This window comes from Rhyacophila brunnea, unplaced genomic scaffold (assembly GCF_057557595.1).
Source record: "Rhyacophila brunnea isolate RB1 unplaced genomic scaffold, BYU_Rbru_1.0 scaffold_7, whole genome shotgun sequence".
In the NCBI taxonomy this organism is placed as follows: domain Eukaryota; kingdom Metazoa; phylum Arthropoda; class Insecta; order Trichoptera; family Rhyacophilidae; genus Rhyacophila; species Rhyacophila brunnea.
This window is the reverse complement of record NW_028233339.1, coordinates 27,844,712-27,862,354: the sequence shown is the minus strand read 5'-3', so window position 1 is coordinate 27,862,354 and position 17,643 is coordinate 27,844,712. Positions and strand designations below refer to the sequence as shown.

Below are 17,643 nucleotides of genomic sequence, written 5' to 3'. Positions count from 1 at the left end.
AAACCTAAGTTGAACAGCATTGGTGATAAGGAGTCGCCTTGTTTTAGTCCTGCTGTCACCTTAAAAGATTCTGATATACTACCTTGCATATGAATTCTACTTCTGGACCCGTCCATGCATACTTTTATTATATTTATAAGTTTTGACGGTATTTAAAATTCTTTCAATATATTCCAGAGAGCTTCTCTATCAATAGAGTCATATGCGGTTTTAAAATCTACAAAGAGACAGTGTACATCTTGGGCGTATTCCCATTTATTTTCAAAGATTTGGCGCAGTGTAAAGATTTAATCGGTAGTACTGCGGTTTCGTCTAAAGCCGCATTGGTAGTCACCAAGAATGTTTTCGGCATATGGTAGAATTCTTTCGAGAATAATGTTCGACAGAACTTTGTATGCAGTAGGAAGAAGAGAGATGCCACGGTAGTTTGCACAGTTGAGTTTGTCCCCTTTCTTGAAGATTGGACAGACCAGTGATTCTTTCCATTCTTCAGGGATCTTTTCTTCCTCCCATATTTGTTGCAGTAGCTCAAGCATGGCACTAAGAAAGGTTTTTCCTCCATGCTTGAGAAGCTCCGATGGAATATTATCGTTTCCTGCCGATTTGTTATTCTTTAAATAACTCAGTGCTCCCATCAACTCTGCCTTATTTGGTGGCGGTATAAGAGGTTCTGCTTTCGCGATTTCTGGCGATTCCAAAGGTTCATCTGGTACAGAGCGTTAAAGTAAGTTTTCAAAATGGGACTTCCATATGTTTAGCACTTGCTCTTTGTTTGCCACTATCTGACCCTGTTGATCTTTGATTTGTAGCGTGCTAGGTTGAAAGCCTCTTTTTTCAAAGCTCACTTTCGAGAAGAATGATCGAGTTTTATTTCGTTTTGCTTCTTCTTCCATCTGCTCAAAATTACTTTTGATGAAGCTTCGTTTGCACTTTCTCAGATGCTTTCGGACATTTTTGCACGTCTCGCTATATCGTTTCTGTGCTTCTTCGCTCTGCGTATTTTGCAGATAGAGCGCTCTTTCTGTTCTTCTCTCCTCCACCATTTGTCGGCAAGTGTCGTCGTACCAAGGGCACTTTACTTTCTTGGGTGCCAGTCCTATCGAGACTTCCGCAGCTTTTACCATTCCTTCTTTTAGTCTCTTCCACCTCTCATCGATACTCCAGGCTTCTCCTTCGGTGAGTTTTCCGATTTGGTTTTTTAACTCTTTTCTGTAGCTATCTCTTCCGTTTGGAGTTGTCAGCTTTTCTATATGGTACTTCACTCTCGTCTTCGCATTTGCGTGGGCTGTCTTTTTAAGTTTTTCCCTAAAAGTTGCTATCGATAAGTTGTGGTCCGTATCACAGTCAGCGCCTCTGTAGCTTCGAATGTTTTCAATAGCTTTATGGTGTCGTCTATCAATTAGAAAATGGTCAATCTGGTTAAAGGTCTTCCTGTCCCTTGAATTCCAAGTCACTTTATGTATATTTTTACGAGGGAAAGTGGTACTTCGGGCGATTAAGTTTTTGGCGCTGCAGAAGAGAGCCACTTTTTTACCATTTTCGTTAGAATGATCATGTAGGCTCTCTTTTCCAATAAAGGGTCTGAATACAGCTTCCTTCCCTATTTTCGCATTGAAGTCTCCTAGCACACATTTGATATCATGTCCCGGTAGCCTGTCAAAAGTCGCTTCAAGGAGATCATAGAAATTATTCTTTTCGGCCTCTTCTGAAGTCTCTGTCGGGGCATGTACATTCACAAGTGATATATTAAACCATCTTCCTTTGATTTTGAGCACACATATGCGCTCGTTTACGGGTTCAAAAGAAAGTATAGCATCTGCTACTTCTCTGGCGACCTCAAAACCTGTTCCGAAAACATGTTTCCCCTCTGTGTTTCCGCTATAGTAGATAACATGCTGTCCGACTATAAGTTCTCCGCTATCCGGCCAACGGGTTTCCTGGATGGCGGTAATTTGGACCTTATATTTTGACAGTTCTTCCACTAGGTTTTGAGCTGCGCCAGCTCGGTATAGGCTGAGTACGTTCCAAAATCCTATTCGTAGCAGTGGCGAAGGGTGGAGGTAGGCTGTTAGGATTAGCTATATATAGTTCACACTAAACTTTTTTAGTCATATGTATTTGTTTTTATTGAACTAAGACTACAATTTACAGATGGTGTTAGTCAGTTTTTAAAAATCAATTAAACCCTGCCTAAACGAAGCCATAATAGTTTTGGTCTAATTTGGGCAATACGACAAAATTGTGCACACTTTTTCATTCATAGTTATTTGTTTTCATTGGATTAAAAATACATATTACACATATTGTTGGTTATTTTTTTTAATTCATTAAGCCCTGCCTAAACCAAACTATAATAAATAAAAAATATTATTCTATTTATAAAATATTCAAAGTTATGTATGATTTAATTGCATAATTTTAGATATTTTATATATAGACATGTATTTTTTGACTATTATCTATTATGGCTTGGTTTCTCAGGGTTTAATTGAATTTTAAAAACTAACCAACACTATCTGTAAATTGTAGTCTTATTTCAATGAAAACAAATATGTATGTCTGAAAAAGTTTAATGTGCACTGTTTATGGCGGATCTTAACAGCCTACCTCCACCCTTCGCCACTGATTCGTAGTCCATTTTTCGGTCCGGGTCGTCTAGAAGCGGTTGCCATATGTCCGAGGCATTGTGTAGTATTAGTAACCTTTGGTGATTTCACGGGAGAGAGTGGTTAACCCTCTGCCCAACCCCCAACCTGGAGGGCCAGGTCTGTTGGTCCGCGGGAGATATTTTATTTTTCTCCTACCCTTGATTAGGGCATTCTCCTATCCGCCACCTGGAGACGCGCTCTCTAGGGGTTACAGACTCCCCCGAGAATAATAAGGCTTCAAAATTATATAAATAGATTATCTACAACGTTTAAAGAATGGCTTTGAAAATACCAAAAAACTCCATTTTTACCTACGTGGCACAAATCTACATACTATTGGTAGATTGTTACTGAATATGGATTACGATGGACGTCAAATAGCCCAAATATTTCCATTCCCGGCATTTTAAAATGTGTCTCCAGAGAGTTATACAGTTTTTTTGGTTATGTAGTCAGAAGGGAAAATAATAATTTGGAAATGCTTATCAGCAGAGATATCGAAGGCTAATGAGAAACGGTCGCACAACGGACCAGGATCAAATAAGATAATTGAAACATTATTAGTTTTTTTATGAAACTGAATTATTTTAATGATCCAGATATTCACTGCGGACCTGTTAATTACTAATTAATTACCACATACCAATTTCAGGTAAACTTGACCCTAAATTTGTTTCTATGGCACTATAGTCCGTGGTGGGCCATGGCTACCACAAGCAAACTCCTCCACTCTGCCTGGTCTTCCGCTCTCCTTCTTCAGCCAATCAAACTCACTGCTCGCAACTTTCGTTGTGGGCTATCAAAACGTTTCAACGTGGTTTTCCCGCACTCCGTTTTCCTTATGGGTTATTAATCGTGAGGTGCTTGTTTAGTGCCACGTGTCACGTGGCGGGCCATCTGGTATAAATCTGACGACATCAGGCCCATTAAAAGATTGGTTCTGTGCTTAAGCACCTGAACTATTAGTCGTGAGTATATTATTATTTAGCTGAAAATCCTACCGATAGGCATTTTTGATACTACAAATTAATAGGTGTAACTAATTAATCAATACATTTCACGTCAGTCTGTACCTTCAGGTTCAGAGTATCTTATGTCCAATTTGCCGTAAGTAGGTACAGATTTTATATGTAAATTATCATATCTGTCAAGTCCAATTCACACATTTAGCATATTAATAAGAGAAACCGGAAATTCAGCCGTAAGTAGGTACAATAAAATAAACGAAATTGTGGTTATCATTTACAAAGTTTTTGTGGTTAATCATTAGTTACCATAGTAACCTACTGATAAATATCACGATTCATAGAATAATAAGCATTGGGATTATAGTTATTTTATTATGAATATAAAAGGAAAACCATGATGGGAAGACTGACTCAAGATACCGGGAATGAAATTGTAAAATTTTGTATAAATTGTAGGTGCATTAATAACGGGTTTCCCTTGCATAGCTTGCGGATAAACTAAACATCAAAAATGTTAGACGACATGCCAATATGCACGTTGCTTTTTGGACAAAATAGAAACCGGTTGCTTGGGTACAGCTGATGCGAATTAAGAAATTGTGGAATGTCCGATGCCGTATATTAGATATGTAAATATTGTTTTTATTTTATGGCTATTGCATTATGAGAATTCATTTATTTTAAATATATTTTTCACACATGCGTATTTGAAACTGGTAAATCATACTTCGTATTTCGTATTTACAATAACTTGGTTGGATAAATTATTATTTTTTAAATTATTATAATACCATTCAAAGTATTTTTTAAGGCTTTACAAATTTAAACCGTAATGAAAATCGTTATACAAGCAAACATATTTTGTGCGGACTCCACTCAGTTAAATTTTTTTTTAGATGAAATGTATATTTTTAAGGTTTTCTCAAATTAAAGCACTCTCCGGTAAAAAAGTGGATGTGAATTCAAATCCGACTCCATTATTATATTCTTACTTTTGTGTCTGTGTTGAATAGAAAATAATAAAATAAATAAAGCTTTTTTTATAGATTTTTTTTAGTAATCTCTTTTCATTGCTGAGGGGCGATATTATCACTAAATGAAACATAACTTTATCATTATATTCAAGAATTCTATGGTGTCGTTTTTCATATCAATAATGATGCTATTATAAATGAAAGAATTTGACTGGCAATTAATTTGTAATGACAAATTATAAATATCTCTGTGTAGAAATTTTATTATGTACAAATCCGTTATTGACAAGACTTCAAATAGCATACCTTAATAATGAATCCGTTGCTTTTAAGATCTAAGTATGTTTATTTCCCTGAACTCTGACAAGTCACTACGTCACTTTGTTTAACTTTATAAAGAACAAGCTAGCACGGTCACGTTTATTCGGCAGTGCGCCATGGTCCATTCACGATTGCCCATACTTAAATCGGATTCAATAATCTTATCTAACAGCAGTACTTAAACCAAATCGCGAGAAATTTTTTCATTTGTTGTCAAGACCGCGTCTTGGCGACACCGTGCTTCAAAAGTGACGTTTTACCTATTGTTGACAATTAATTATTGTATGTATGGTATTTATTCATAGATAATCGATCATGATAATAGTATCTAATACATACTTGCCTACTATAATTATTAGCTAGACATGCGAATACTATTATTTAGGTCAAAGTTTAGTCATAATAGTTTTTGTAACTTTAAAAATTAGCCAATAAAGTTGTCTATGATAGTAAGGCGATGCGTGACTTTGTAATATACAAACCATTATCTCAAAATTTATGATTACGTTTGTCCTTTATAGTGAATTTAAAAGTTTATTTACTACCCATCAGAAAAAAAAACTGTACTATCTATTTTGTTTATTTTTAATAGATACTATACTATGGTTAAAATTAAATAGTATACTTTGCATTGATTTCAACTAGTGTATGAAAAAAAAAATATTGGAAACAGATCAAATTTAACAAGGTTGTTTTTTTTTGTTTTTGTTTATTGATACGTTGAAATAAATTCAATCGGTTGTATTATTATTTCTTATCGGCTAATGGCATTTATTGTACACCAAAAATGAAGGTCTCTGAACTAATGACATGTTAAACTAAATTTAATTTAAAGTAATTACTAGAAATTTATTAGAGTAGTGGTACAAATAATTTTATGGGAATAATCTTAAGTATTGAATTGTTCTTTTATCTTATGAAAACAATTAATAGATTAAATGAATAATCGTGTATGTGTGTGTTTTGATGTAATCGTAAGGATCCTTTGAACGCTTTGAATACATTTTGCAAGTGGTGTTCTCTCGCGTACGCGAGCTCGACTCCAGTCATGTCTCAGCACCTGACGAATGTCTTTGAGTCAATTGGAAACTTTACCAAGAACAGTTTGACGTGTGGTAATAACATTAAGAAGGAGAAGGACCAGCAGCAGTCTGCAGGCGAAGCAGGCGGTAACAATAATGGAGACAACCAAGCGGTGGCCGCGGTGCATTCCTCGCCCAACCACGGACCGGCCTGCCAAAAACCTGGTACCATGGTTCCGCTGAAGAAACCACTTAAGCTGAGAAACATCAGTAGCTGGGCAGAAAGTTTCGACTCGCTATACTTCAATACGGCAACGGTGAGTTTTTTTTTAAATATTCAAATTTATTATTGACTAATAATAGTTTTATTGTTAATGGATGGGAGAAAATTAGCACAGAACAAATAATTAATATAAGTTCAATAGAAAAACAATGCTTTAGCAGTTCTCACATTACCAACATATTTAAACAGGAATCTATAATAATAATAATAAAATATAGATAACTTGTAAGATACGTCAGAATTGAAACTATGTAAGTATCTTATTAACAGGTGAAAAAATATCCTTATTATTTTCATAGCAAACGTACCTATATAATTTTAATTTTAACTTGATTTATTCTCCTTCAAATACTAAAAATATTATAAACATTAATAATCTTTATTATTTTTCTGTGCAAACAACATTTAATTATCAGAACGTTGAACAAAATTAAGTATTATATAGAATTTTCAGTCGTATATTAAACATTGATGTGGATTCACGAACATTGAAACCGGTGTACTTGTATTAGTTTAATACTAAGCACTACAATATTTATTCATTCAAATAATCTACGTTTTAACGTTTTATTTTAGTGTAAACTTTATGTTATTTACTTAAATCTGTTTTTTTTCGTTTTTGGAAACAATCGAAAAGAACTGTATAATTTTATTATTATAATGTAATTATTAATTAATGCAGAATTTTCAATTTCACACATCTTTTGTTGAGAAATATTGCGAAAAATTATAAATAAGTAAGTAGTTAGTTACCTACATTTGAATATTATAATCATTAACTATTTCGATTTCGATTTATATTTAAATTATATTGTTAAAATGATTATTAGATATACATGCATTGACATATTATTTATATCACAACAAATGAGCACAACAATGCATGTAAATCCTTTCATTATATTTTCATATTTATTTTATTCTTAAAAAATACCTGTACGACGCTGTATAGGTAGTGCACTAACGCCTTTATACATAGACAATCCAAGAGCTTCGTGTATCTGCATATTATAACAATATTTTGTAACAGGCTAATTTAGTATTTGATTGCTCAAATAATTATGCTTCACCAAAATACTTAGAAAGCAAAATATTCTAGGCGTTAGTACACCGTACATAAATTTTGCTATTTTATTACTGTAAAAATGAGTTATAATATTTACATAATTAACTGTTTGACTAATATACTTATATTTAATTACATTTAATCCAAATACAATAAAACAAAAAAAAATATGCAAACAGTATTACTGATTTATATATTAAAAACGTTAGAGTAACAAAGGTTAAAGGTCAATTAATAAATTGTTTATAAAAATGCATTACTTTTTTTATATTATTTATTTATTGAAAAGTAATATTTTTAATATTTACTATCATAATGAGTATTGGTAGTTAAAATATGCAATAAAGATAGAATTAGGAATATTAGGAAATATAAATTTCTTTTATTTTGTTAACTGTCAATTCATGGTGGAACTGCATTGTATTGTTGTTTTAATTTAATAAAACGCATTTTTTGTAGTACTTATTCCACTTTTAACAGTAAATAAAAACAACAATAGGAAATATAAAATTAAGAATTCAAATATTATTAAACAGAGTTAAATTTATTGTTTTCAGTTTTGAAACTAACCAAATATATTTTTGATTTTTTCGAGTAAGTAATACAATCTCATAATTTTATCCTCAAACCTTGAAGGAATATTAATTCATTTCATCCCATCGATTCAAATCACTTACAATATAAAAAAAAATCTCCAGGAAACACGATTTATTTAAAACTAGTAATTTACTAGTAGTTTCACTTTTTCGCTTATTATGAAAAAAAGAAATAAATTGAACCACTATTTACCACTACTCTAGCGCATCTATTCATCCACAAAAGTGGATGTCTCTGTGGACTCATATTTATGTATTGAGGCGGTCAATTGTTACAATGAGTAAACCGTCCGAACTGTCAAAAAGTGATACTTATGTTTTAACAGAACGTCTCTTAGCTGTGTTAAGTTTTAGAGCGAGATGGTCAGTTTTGACAGATTAAACGACTAACTTATTGTAACAATTATAATACCTCAATACAAGTGATAAACTACCCTCGATAGCCGCCGATAGCAGCCTTGTGTATAGAATAGATTTGTAGGTATACTTAGTTTAGCTTAAAACTGAGTACTCCATTTTATTAATCCTTCTATGAATATTGGATCAAATTTAATGATTATTTTAAATTTAAACTGCTCTGGTTGCTAATTAAAAATTGTTTTGCAGTAAGCAATTATATTTTATTTTGTTTTTATAAGAAAAAAATTGACAATTTTATTATTTTTATAATATACTAGCTGAAGTACCCGGCTTCGCACGGGGTCGCTTCGTGGTTATATTTATCTTAGATATTTGAAAAATAATAAGAGGTAATTATTTCTTTAATATTAAAATATCTGTGTAATACAATATGGCAATATGAAAATAATAATAGGAGTAAAGGTCAAACATAAGAACACTAAATTAAAATCGAATCCAAAATATGAAAACGTTATTAATGTTATAAATATGTAGTAAAAAAAAAATCAAAATTGGATGGAACAAACAAACAACAAACTTTGTATGTTATATAATAATAATTTAGAAACCGCACACAACTGACAAAAGTTTCATCGCAATCGGATGAATGGTATAGGAACGCATACGAATAGTAGAAGAAGATGATTTTCTAATTCAGAAACCTTCGTGGGCATGCGCATGACAACTCACCAAAGTTTCATTGCAATCGGATTAATGGTATAGGAACGCATACGAATAGAAGAAGAAGAAGATGGTTGTACTAATTCAAAAACCTTCGCGGGCTTGCGCACAACAACTGGTCAAAATTTCATCACAATCGGATGAATGGCATAAGAACGCATACAAATAGAAGAAGAAAAAGATGATTGTAGTAATTCAGAAACCTTTGCGGGCAAGGGCACAACAACTCACCAAAGTTTCATTGCAATCGGATGAATGGTATAGGAACGCATACGAATAGAAGAAGAAGAAGATGGTTGTACTAATTCAGAACTCTTCGCGGGCGTGCTCACAACAACTGGTCAAAATTTCATCGCAATCGGATGAATGGTATAAGAACGCATACAAATAGAAGATAGAATAGAAGAAAAAAGAAAATAGTTGTAACAATTCAGAGACCTTTGCGGCGTGAGCACAACAGTTGATCAAAATTTCATTGCAATCGGATGAATGGTATAGGAACGCATACGAATAGAAGATAGAATAGAAGAAGAAGATGGTTGTACCAATTCAGAAACCTTCGCGGGTGTTGGCACAATTACTGACGAAAAATTTGTTGCAATCGGATGAATGGAATAGAAACGCATACGAATAGAAGAATATAGAATAGAAGAAGAAGAAGAAGAAGATAGTTGTACTAATTCAAAAACCATTGCGGGTGTTACCACAACAACTGACGAAGGTTTCATCGCAATCGGATAAATGGTATAGGGACCATACGAATAAAAGAAGAAGAAGAAGAAGAAGATGGTTGTACTAATTCAGAAACCTTCGCGGGTGTAGGCACAATTACTAACGAAAATTTTATTGCAATCGGATGAATGGAATAGGAACGCATACGAATAGAAGAATATAGAATAGAAGAAGAAGAAGAAGATGGTTGTACTAATTAAAAAACCATTGCGGGTGTTACCACAACAACTGATGAAGGTTTCATTGCAATCGGATGAATGGTATAGGGACCATACGACCATAGGAACGCATACGAATAGAAGAATATAGAATAGAAGAAGAAGAAGAAGATGGTTGTACTAATTCAAAAACCATTGCGGGTGTTACCACAACAACTGATGAAGGTTTCATCGCAATCGGATGAATGGTATAGGGACCATACGAATAAAAGAAGATAGAATGAAAAAGAAGAAGAAGATGATGATTTTTCTAATTTAGAAACCTTCATGGGTGTGCATACAACCACTTGCCAAAATTTCATTGCAATCGGATGAATGGTATAGGAACCATACGAATAAAAGAAGATAGAATGAAGAAGAAGAAGAAGATGATGATTTTTCTAATTCAGAAACCTTTATGGGTGTGCATACAACTACTTACCAAAATTTCATTGCAATCGGATGAATGGTATAGGAACCATACGAATAAAAGATAATATAATGAAGACGAAGAAGAAGATGATGATTTTTCTAATTCAGAAACCTTTATGGGTATGCATACAACCACTTACCAAAATTTCATTGCAATCGGATGAATGGTATAGGAACGCATACGGGACAGACACACAGACAGACATTCATTTTTATATATTAGTATAGCCTATACTCTTCCCGCAAGTGCAAGCAATAATTTTACAAAGTTTTATCGCAATCGGATGAACGGTATGGCTGCGCATTAAATACGAACAAACAAACACACAAATATTAATTTTTATATATTAGATATGCACTTCCATATTGTAAAGGGGTGTTAACACACTTAAAAAAATGTTAACCATTCTATATGCGATGTATCTGAAAAAATATAGTAATTGAAAATAATCGATAACGGAATTATTTTAGTCATCCGCGGGATTCGAATCTGTGATTCACAAAGCAAGATACGTGTATTATTATTTCTTGTATTGAAATAGTAATATGACGACTATTGTCTATCGTTGAGTAATTTAATATAAGTAAAGCTCAGCGTTACTAAATAATTAATTATACTATTATTAACACTAAGTTGACATAAATACTATAATTATTATTGATTACTGTATGTGTTACAAATTAATTTAAGTTTGTTAATACAATCAGCTTGTAGTAAAACAGTCGTGACTTTAAACGGTTATCGCAGTGTTTCCTAAACATTTTGCGTTACGGCAAACTATTCAAAATAATTATAACATTTTTGCGGCATATGTACTAAAAAATAGTAGGTATGTATCACTTTTTCTAAGTCTTATTTTTGTTTATTTATGTACCTTGACACCCCCCGTATGGTCCCCATTTGGGGATGTCTTTGTGTATCTGGAGAGGCCCGAATCGGTATCAAATCCAACAAATAGTAACGGCTGATTGCGAAAATAATTAAATAATGTTAAATATCTGCCGGCAACATTGTCTGAAAAGCGTTAAAAAAAATATAAATGGCAATGCCGCATTTTGTACGGCTCTTAAGTGACCGTTGGTTTTAGCGAGAGAAGCGTTTTTGACAGCAACGCTGTAAGCAGTGTTAACCTCGCTATCCGTCAAAATTAAATCAAAAAGAATTTGTATAAAAATGTAACCGTTTAGAATATATTAACGTAAATATACCTAGCCGTTTTTAAAACAATTCCGGTGTGTTATTTGTTCATCTCCACATCCCGAATCCAGACGAAAAACCAGATAACAAAATAAAAGTGACAGTTTGTATTCACTTACTAAAATGGAGGGAAATGATAGTACCTATACGTAATCCTATTAAGAAGTCAGATACAATTGTATTTATACTATCGACCGAAGGTACTTAATGGAATCTGAATTTAAATTTAATGGATTTAAGTTTTGTACTACTTATTCCATTTGAGGCGTTTTTAGCTACCCGGGTTTGCCTTTCGGTATCTTCAGACACATGCGCACTCACCAATGGTAAATACACACTTACAATGAATATAATATGTAGTTAGTTCTAACTTATGTTATACATTTATACAATAAAGTAGCTGAAAAATTTATCACCCACCTATCAAATCAAGGACCACATTAAAAATATAGCACAAATTATGAATAGTTGAAAAGAAACCCGCGTAGAAATTGTCAAAACTACTCACTAATATATATATATATATATACTCACTAATCGTATTTACTGGGTGACGTATTAGGAATTTAATAGAGTTTACTACTCGGATACAATTATTTAAAATGGTGGTTTTTATAAAATACTAGCTGAAGTACCCGGCTTCGCACAGGGTCGCTTCGTGGTTATATTTATCTTAGATATTTGAAAAATAATAAGAGGTAATTATTTTTTTTATTATTAAAATATCTGTGTAATACAATATGGCAATATGAAAATAATTCTAATAGGAGTAAAGGTCAAACATAAGAACACTAAATTAAAATCGAATCCAAAATATGAAAACGTTATTAATGTTATTAATATGTAGTAAAAAAAAATCAAAATTGGATGGGACAAACAATCTACAAACTTTGTATGTTATCAGCGCTCGAAATGGAAAAGTTTACGAACCGGAGCGCTCGACAAATTTTCTGAAGATATTTACATAGTCATCAAATCGTATGTGTATTTTATAAAAATAAGTGTGTCAGATTTTCTATTCTATAGCCTATCTAGCTCAGACGGTCAAAATATTTTTTCCATGAGACGGAGCGATAATTTTACAAATTTCAAGAGCCGGAACGGCGCTCCGGTGCGTTCCGTTCCATTTCGAACCCTGTATGTTATATAATAATAATTTAGAAACCTTCGTAGGTGTGCGCACACAACTGACAAAAGTTTCATCGCAATCGGATGAATGGTATAGGAACGCATACGAATAGTAGAAGAAGATGATTTTCTAATTCAGAAATCTTTGTGGGCATGCGCATGACAACTCACCAAAGTTTCATTGCAATCGGATTAATGGTATAGGAACGCATACGAATATAAGAAGAATAAGATGGTTGTACTTATTCAAAAACCTTCGCGGGCGTGCGCACAACAACTGGTCAAAATTTCATCACAATCGGATGAATGGCATAAGAACGCATACAAATAGAAGGAGAAACAGATGATTGTACTAATTCAGATACCTTTGCAGGCAAGGGCACAACACTTGATCAAAATGTCATTGCAATCGGATGAATGGTATAGGAACGCATACGAATAGAAGTAGAAGATGATTTTCTAATTCAGAAATCTTCGTGGGCATGCGCACGACAACTCACCAAAGTTTCATTGCAATCGGATGAATGGTGTAGGTAGGCATTCGAATAGAAGAAGAAGATGATGGTTGTACTAATTCAGAAACCTTCGCAGGCGTGCGCACGACAACTCACCAAAGTTTCATTGCAATCGGATCAATGGTATAGGAACGCATACGAATAGAAGAAGAAGAAGACGGTTGTACTAATTCAGAAACCTTCGCGGGCTTGCGCACAACAACTGGTCAAAATTTCATCGCAATTGGATGAATGGTATAAGAACGCATACGAATAGAAGAAGATAGAATAGAAGAAAAAGAAGATAAAAATAGTTGTATCAATTCAGAAACCTTTGCGGGCGTGAACACAACACATAATCAAATTTTCATTGCAATCGGATGAATGGTATAGGAACGCATACGAATAGAAGAAGAAGAAGATGGTTAAACTAATTCAGAACTCTTCGCGGGCGTGCTCACAACAACTGTTCAAAATTTCATCGCATCGGATGAATGGTATAAGAACGCATACAAACAGAAGAAAAAGAAAATAGTTGTAACAATTCAGAAACCTTTGCGGCGTGAGCACAACACTTGATCAAAATTTCATTGCAATCGGATGAATGGTATAGGAACGCATACGAATAGAAGATAGAATAGAAGAAGAAGATGGTTGTACTAATTCAGAATCCTTCGCGGGTGTTGGCACAATTACTGACGAAAATTTTATTGCAATCGGATGAATGGAATAGAAACGCATACCAATAGAAGAAGAAGAAGAAGATAGTTGTACTAATTCAAAAACCATTGCGGGTGTTACCACAACAACTGACGAAGGTTTCATCGCAATCGGATGAATGGTATAGGGACCATACGAATAAAAGAAGATAGAATGAAGAAGAAGAAGAAGATGAGCTTCATTAGCTTTGCTGCGCATTAAATACGAACAAACAAACACACAAATATTAATTTTTATATATTAGAAGATATATAATATTTTATTTAAAAAACAAATGACACGGCGTTATCTTAACGTTTGAATCTATATGCAACAATATCTTGCGGCACGCAGGTTAGGATGCTCTAGTTTTCCGTAATAATAAGTTATAATACCAGCTTTATACTGAGATTGGTTTAAACTTGAAACAGCTTTCGTATTCTTCAATTTTAGAGGCATATCTTATCTAGAATTCGAATAGTAAGTGCGATGTAGTTCTAATAAAAAGCAATTAATATCGATGGGTAACAAATATTAAATAAGAAACCGTCTTTCGTAATTATTTTGTAAATATCGCATTTACTTAAATATTTTATTTATGTCATTTGTATTGATTAATATTTCATTCGTAGTAGGTAATTACATTTTATTCATTGTGAAATAATAATAATATACTGCAAATAGTTAACTGCATTTTAATCAAAGTGCAAGAAGTAACTAGACCTATAATCGGAATTTTGAAGAATCCTAACAATCTATTGATGTTAATTTTATTTCAATGCAGATTTTTTTTTCGTTATAAAAAAATGCATTATCTGTTTGGTTGTTATTTAAATACAATATTACGTGATATATGTGTAAAATAATGTAATTGTCGTTTATCAATAAAGATAGGGTTTCTATATTTTTATAAATTGGATTTAAAGGTATGTCATGGAATTGAAAATAAAAAGTCCATGTCATGTGTTATAATTATTAGAATACTCTCGAAATGTTCAAATTTAATGTCATTCTGGATTATAATCGTCTACAGCAGGGGTTCTTAGCCTTATTGCGGTCGCGGGCGTATTTGAAAAAACAAGATTTTTATTATGAGTATTATGTGCTAGGTTTGTTAGTCAGTGTTAAATAATTTTAGGTCAAAGCTATTTCACCAATCACTTTTTTCATCCTTGAGTTTTACCTTTGAGTTATGAAGGTTATCTAATTATTCAAATGTTTGTGCTTTTGAGATGAGAATTTTTTTAATCTCTTTTAAAAGATCAAAAAGTCGGCCAAGAGCTTTGTCCTTCTTTAACCACCTTATATCTGTATGTAAAATAAGGTCAGCTTATAAGGAATTGCCTTTTACCACTAGAGCTTTAAACATTCTGTATCATAAAGGATTTGTTCGAATATTGCTGATTATTTTTACTACAATATTTAAAAGTAAAATATTTTTTCACATAATGCTTCTTATAATACATAAAATACGTGAAGGATTCATCTTTCTTGCAGTGGGATACGAATTCATTCTTGCAACCCATCATCACTGGAGCAATATCAGTAATTATTTCTGACAGCTCCACGGGCACGGGTTTAACAACCCCTGATCTACAGAAATTCTAATAGTTTTTTTTAGATTTACCTAGCTAAATATTGTAATATGTAATACAATATATTTAATAAAAGCTTCGTATGTTATCATTAATTTCTTATTTACGTATAAAAATATCTATAGGACGAAAAATTTTAAAAACATCCGGACGTATGGTAAATCGAGAAGCAGACTTAATATATTATGTATAACATGAACATAGATCAAATCTGAGTGTAAAAAAGCATTTGTGGTCATTTTTTATTCGTGGTTCCTTCAGTACAAAATTGTATTGGATCAATCTGCTTGAGAAAGTCAGAACAAAATTACTTCACCCTAATTTAAAACCTGCCAGAATTTTTCTTCAATAATGCGTAATAATAATATGTGACTCGCAAATGAGAGAGGAAAATGCGTACAAAAGTAAATCGTTAGGAAAGAAAGTTTCATAATAGAATCTGCGAAAGCCCTCTGTTTTTTCTTGAGCCTGCCGAACTTGTGTTTTCAGGAATGTGATATTAAAAGTATTTCTCGGCGACAATTGGAAGCTTTAAGATCGAGTTATTTAATCTGTGCAAACAATGACATTATTTAATTCCGGGTCAAGATTTTAGTGAACGATATTAGATCATATTATTTCTGTTTCAAAAATATGACTTTTGTAAGTATACCTGTCACTAATTAGCCAACTTCATTCCTTCTATGTGACCTGAGTTCCATTACATTAGTTTGTAAAAATATAATAATAATATACATCACTAGTAGCTTTGCCTTTTTCAAATTAAGTATTATTTTGAAGAATTTATTCGTTATAGGATTAATGTTTTCATTAGTTTTTATTTTTCATAATGAAAAATATTCACTCAAATGTAGTTGGGTAGTGGTACTGATTCATTCAATCCGCTGTGGGCCTTGGTACAGTCACGCACACAAGTTCAAAATAACATCTTTGTGAGGGGTGTTCAGTGAAATACGTATGAACATTTTTGATATCTGTTTATTTGATTTGATTATAAATATAGATGTTTAATTAGGCTTATGTAAATGACTGTGTAATATGTATCTTGCCTGTACTGAGGCCTACAGCAGACTGGTTGAATGAGATTAAAGTTAAATCAGTTGTAATACATATTTATTTCATCCTGTCTTACGCTACTTTCAACTGTAGTAAATCAATGTTGTAGTATAGCTGCAGGGTCGAAAAAGGTCGGTCATTATGACAAAATCTATGAGCTATGCCACAAGGGCACCTAATATTGCACTCTTATGCGGCATAATAAATAATATTTTGCAGTCAGGTGAAGCGTGTAAAGTTTATTCAGATTCCGTGATAAACAACCACACAAAAGCACTGGTGGAACGTAAGGGTTGATCAATCAGCATTTAGTCAACACTGCGGGGATTTCCAGTTAATCCGTGTAAGATATACGTGTAATAAGTATCATTGAATAATATAGTGATTTGAAGTATTTTTATATACACACATATACACAATATTCAGCTGCGTCCCTAGACAAAATGCCGCCCCTAGGCAGCGCCAAAATGCCACCCCATTTTTATACAGTATTTTTTTAATCATCCTTTCATGATTCCTATATATAAGAAATATGTTGTATGGATACATTACTGACAGAATAATATATACCACAAAACCTAATTTAAATCCATGTTTACTTTAATAGACAATATTGTGAGTCCACGGTTTCAGATACGTATAAAAATACACCTGATAACTTTCAAAACTCGCGAATCACTGGCAAAAATATTTGGATAAATTAATTATATCAATATGTACCTAATTACATATTAGTAATTATATAATACGCAAATCTGCACGTGGCATTGCTGGTCATCGAGGATGTGACGTCCAAATTGTTATTGGCAATTAAAATCATTCTTAATGTGTATTTGTTTATAGAAAATAGGTTATTTTGAGTTGTGATGCCCATACCTTAAACAATTATTTTACCTACATACATTAAACAGAAATAATAGCATAATTTATTATTTAAAATGTTTTTTTTCAGGAATATATCAATTATTTATAATAATATATAAATCATGATATTCACACTTTGATATTTTTGTTTATTATAGACTCAAAATTAATTCTAAGATTTTCGTGTTATTATGGTAATATACGAACATATTATGACATCTGTATTTTGTTCTTGTTTTATAAGGTAACGTTTAAGCAATTTTCTATAATATGTAAATTATATTTGAATT

At 32.6% G+C, this 17,643-nt stretch overlaps 2 protein-coding genes across 3 annotated transcripts in view; one reads left to right on the top strand and one right to left on the bottom strand.

Moving 5' to 3' along the window:
* Positions 1–287: 287 nt before the first annotated feature.
* Positions 288–2,672, bottom strand: LOC147064681 (uncharacterized). Its single transcript, XM_085957688.1, has 3 exons — positions 2,608–2,672; positions 788–1,392; positions 288–706 (listed from the first exon to the last, which is right to left on the bottom strand). The coding sequence occupies exons 1-3, from the start codon at positions 2,670–2,672 to the stop codon at positions 288–290; spliced, it is 1,089 nt and encodes a 362-aa protein (XP_085813814.1).
* A 2,340-nt stretch (positions 2,673–5,012) lies between these two features.
* Nos (Nitric oxide synthase) overlaps positions 5,013–17,643 on the top strand; it is a 294,071-nt gene continuing 281,440 nt past the window's right edge. Inside the window, exons 1-2 of one of the 2 annotated variants that reach the window (XM_085958109.1) lie at positions 5,013–5,193; positions 5,891–6,250. In XM_085958109.1, the coding sequence (XP_085814235.1) occupies positions 5,960–6,250 (291 nt within the window). In that variant the 5' untranslated portion in view covers positions 5,013–5,193; positions 5,891–5,959. Of the gene's footprint in view, positions 5,194–5,844; positions 6,251–17,643 lie in introns of both variants that reach the window. The other variant, XM_085958108.1, reaches the window with a different exon arrangement.

Coding starts and splice junctions, on each gene's coding strand:
- LOC147064681 (XM_085957688.1), bottom strand. CDS start 2,672: ATGGCAACCGCTTCTAGACGACCCGGACCGAAAAATGGACTACGAATC. Junction 1,393..2,607: donor ATCAGTGGCGAAGGGTGGAG/GTAGGCTGTTAA, acceptor TCTAATTGATAG/ACGACACCATAAAGCTATTG. Junction 707..787: donor ACAAATCAAAGATCAACAGG/GTCAGATAGTGG, acceptor GCTCTGTACCAG/ATGAACCTTTGGAATCGCCA.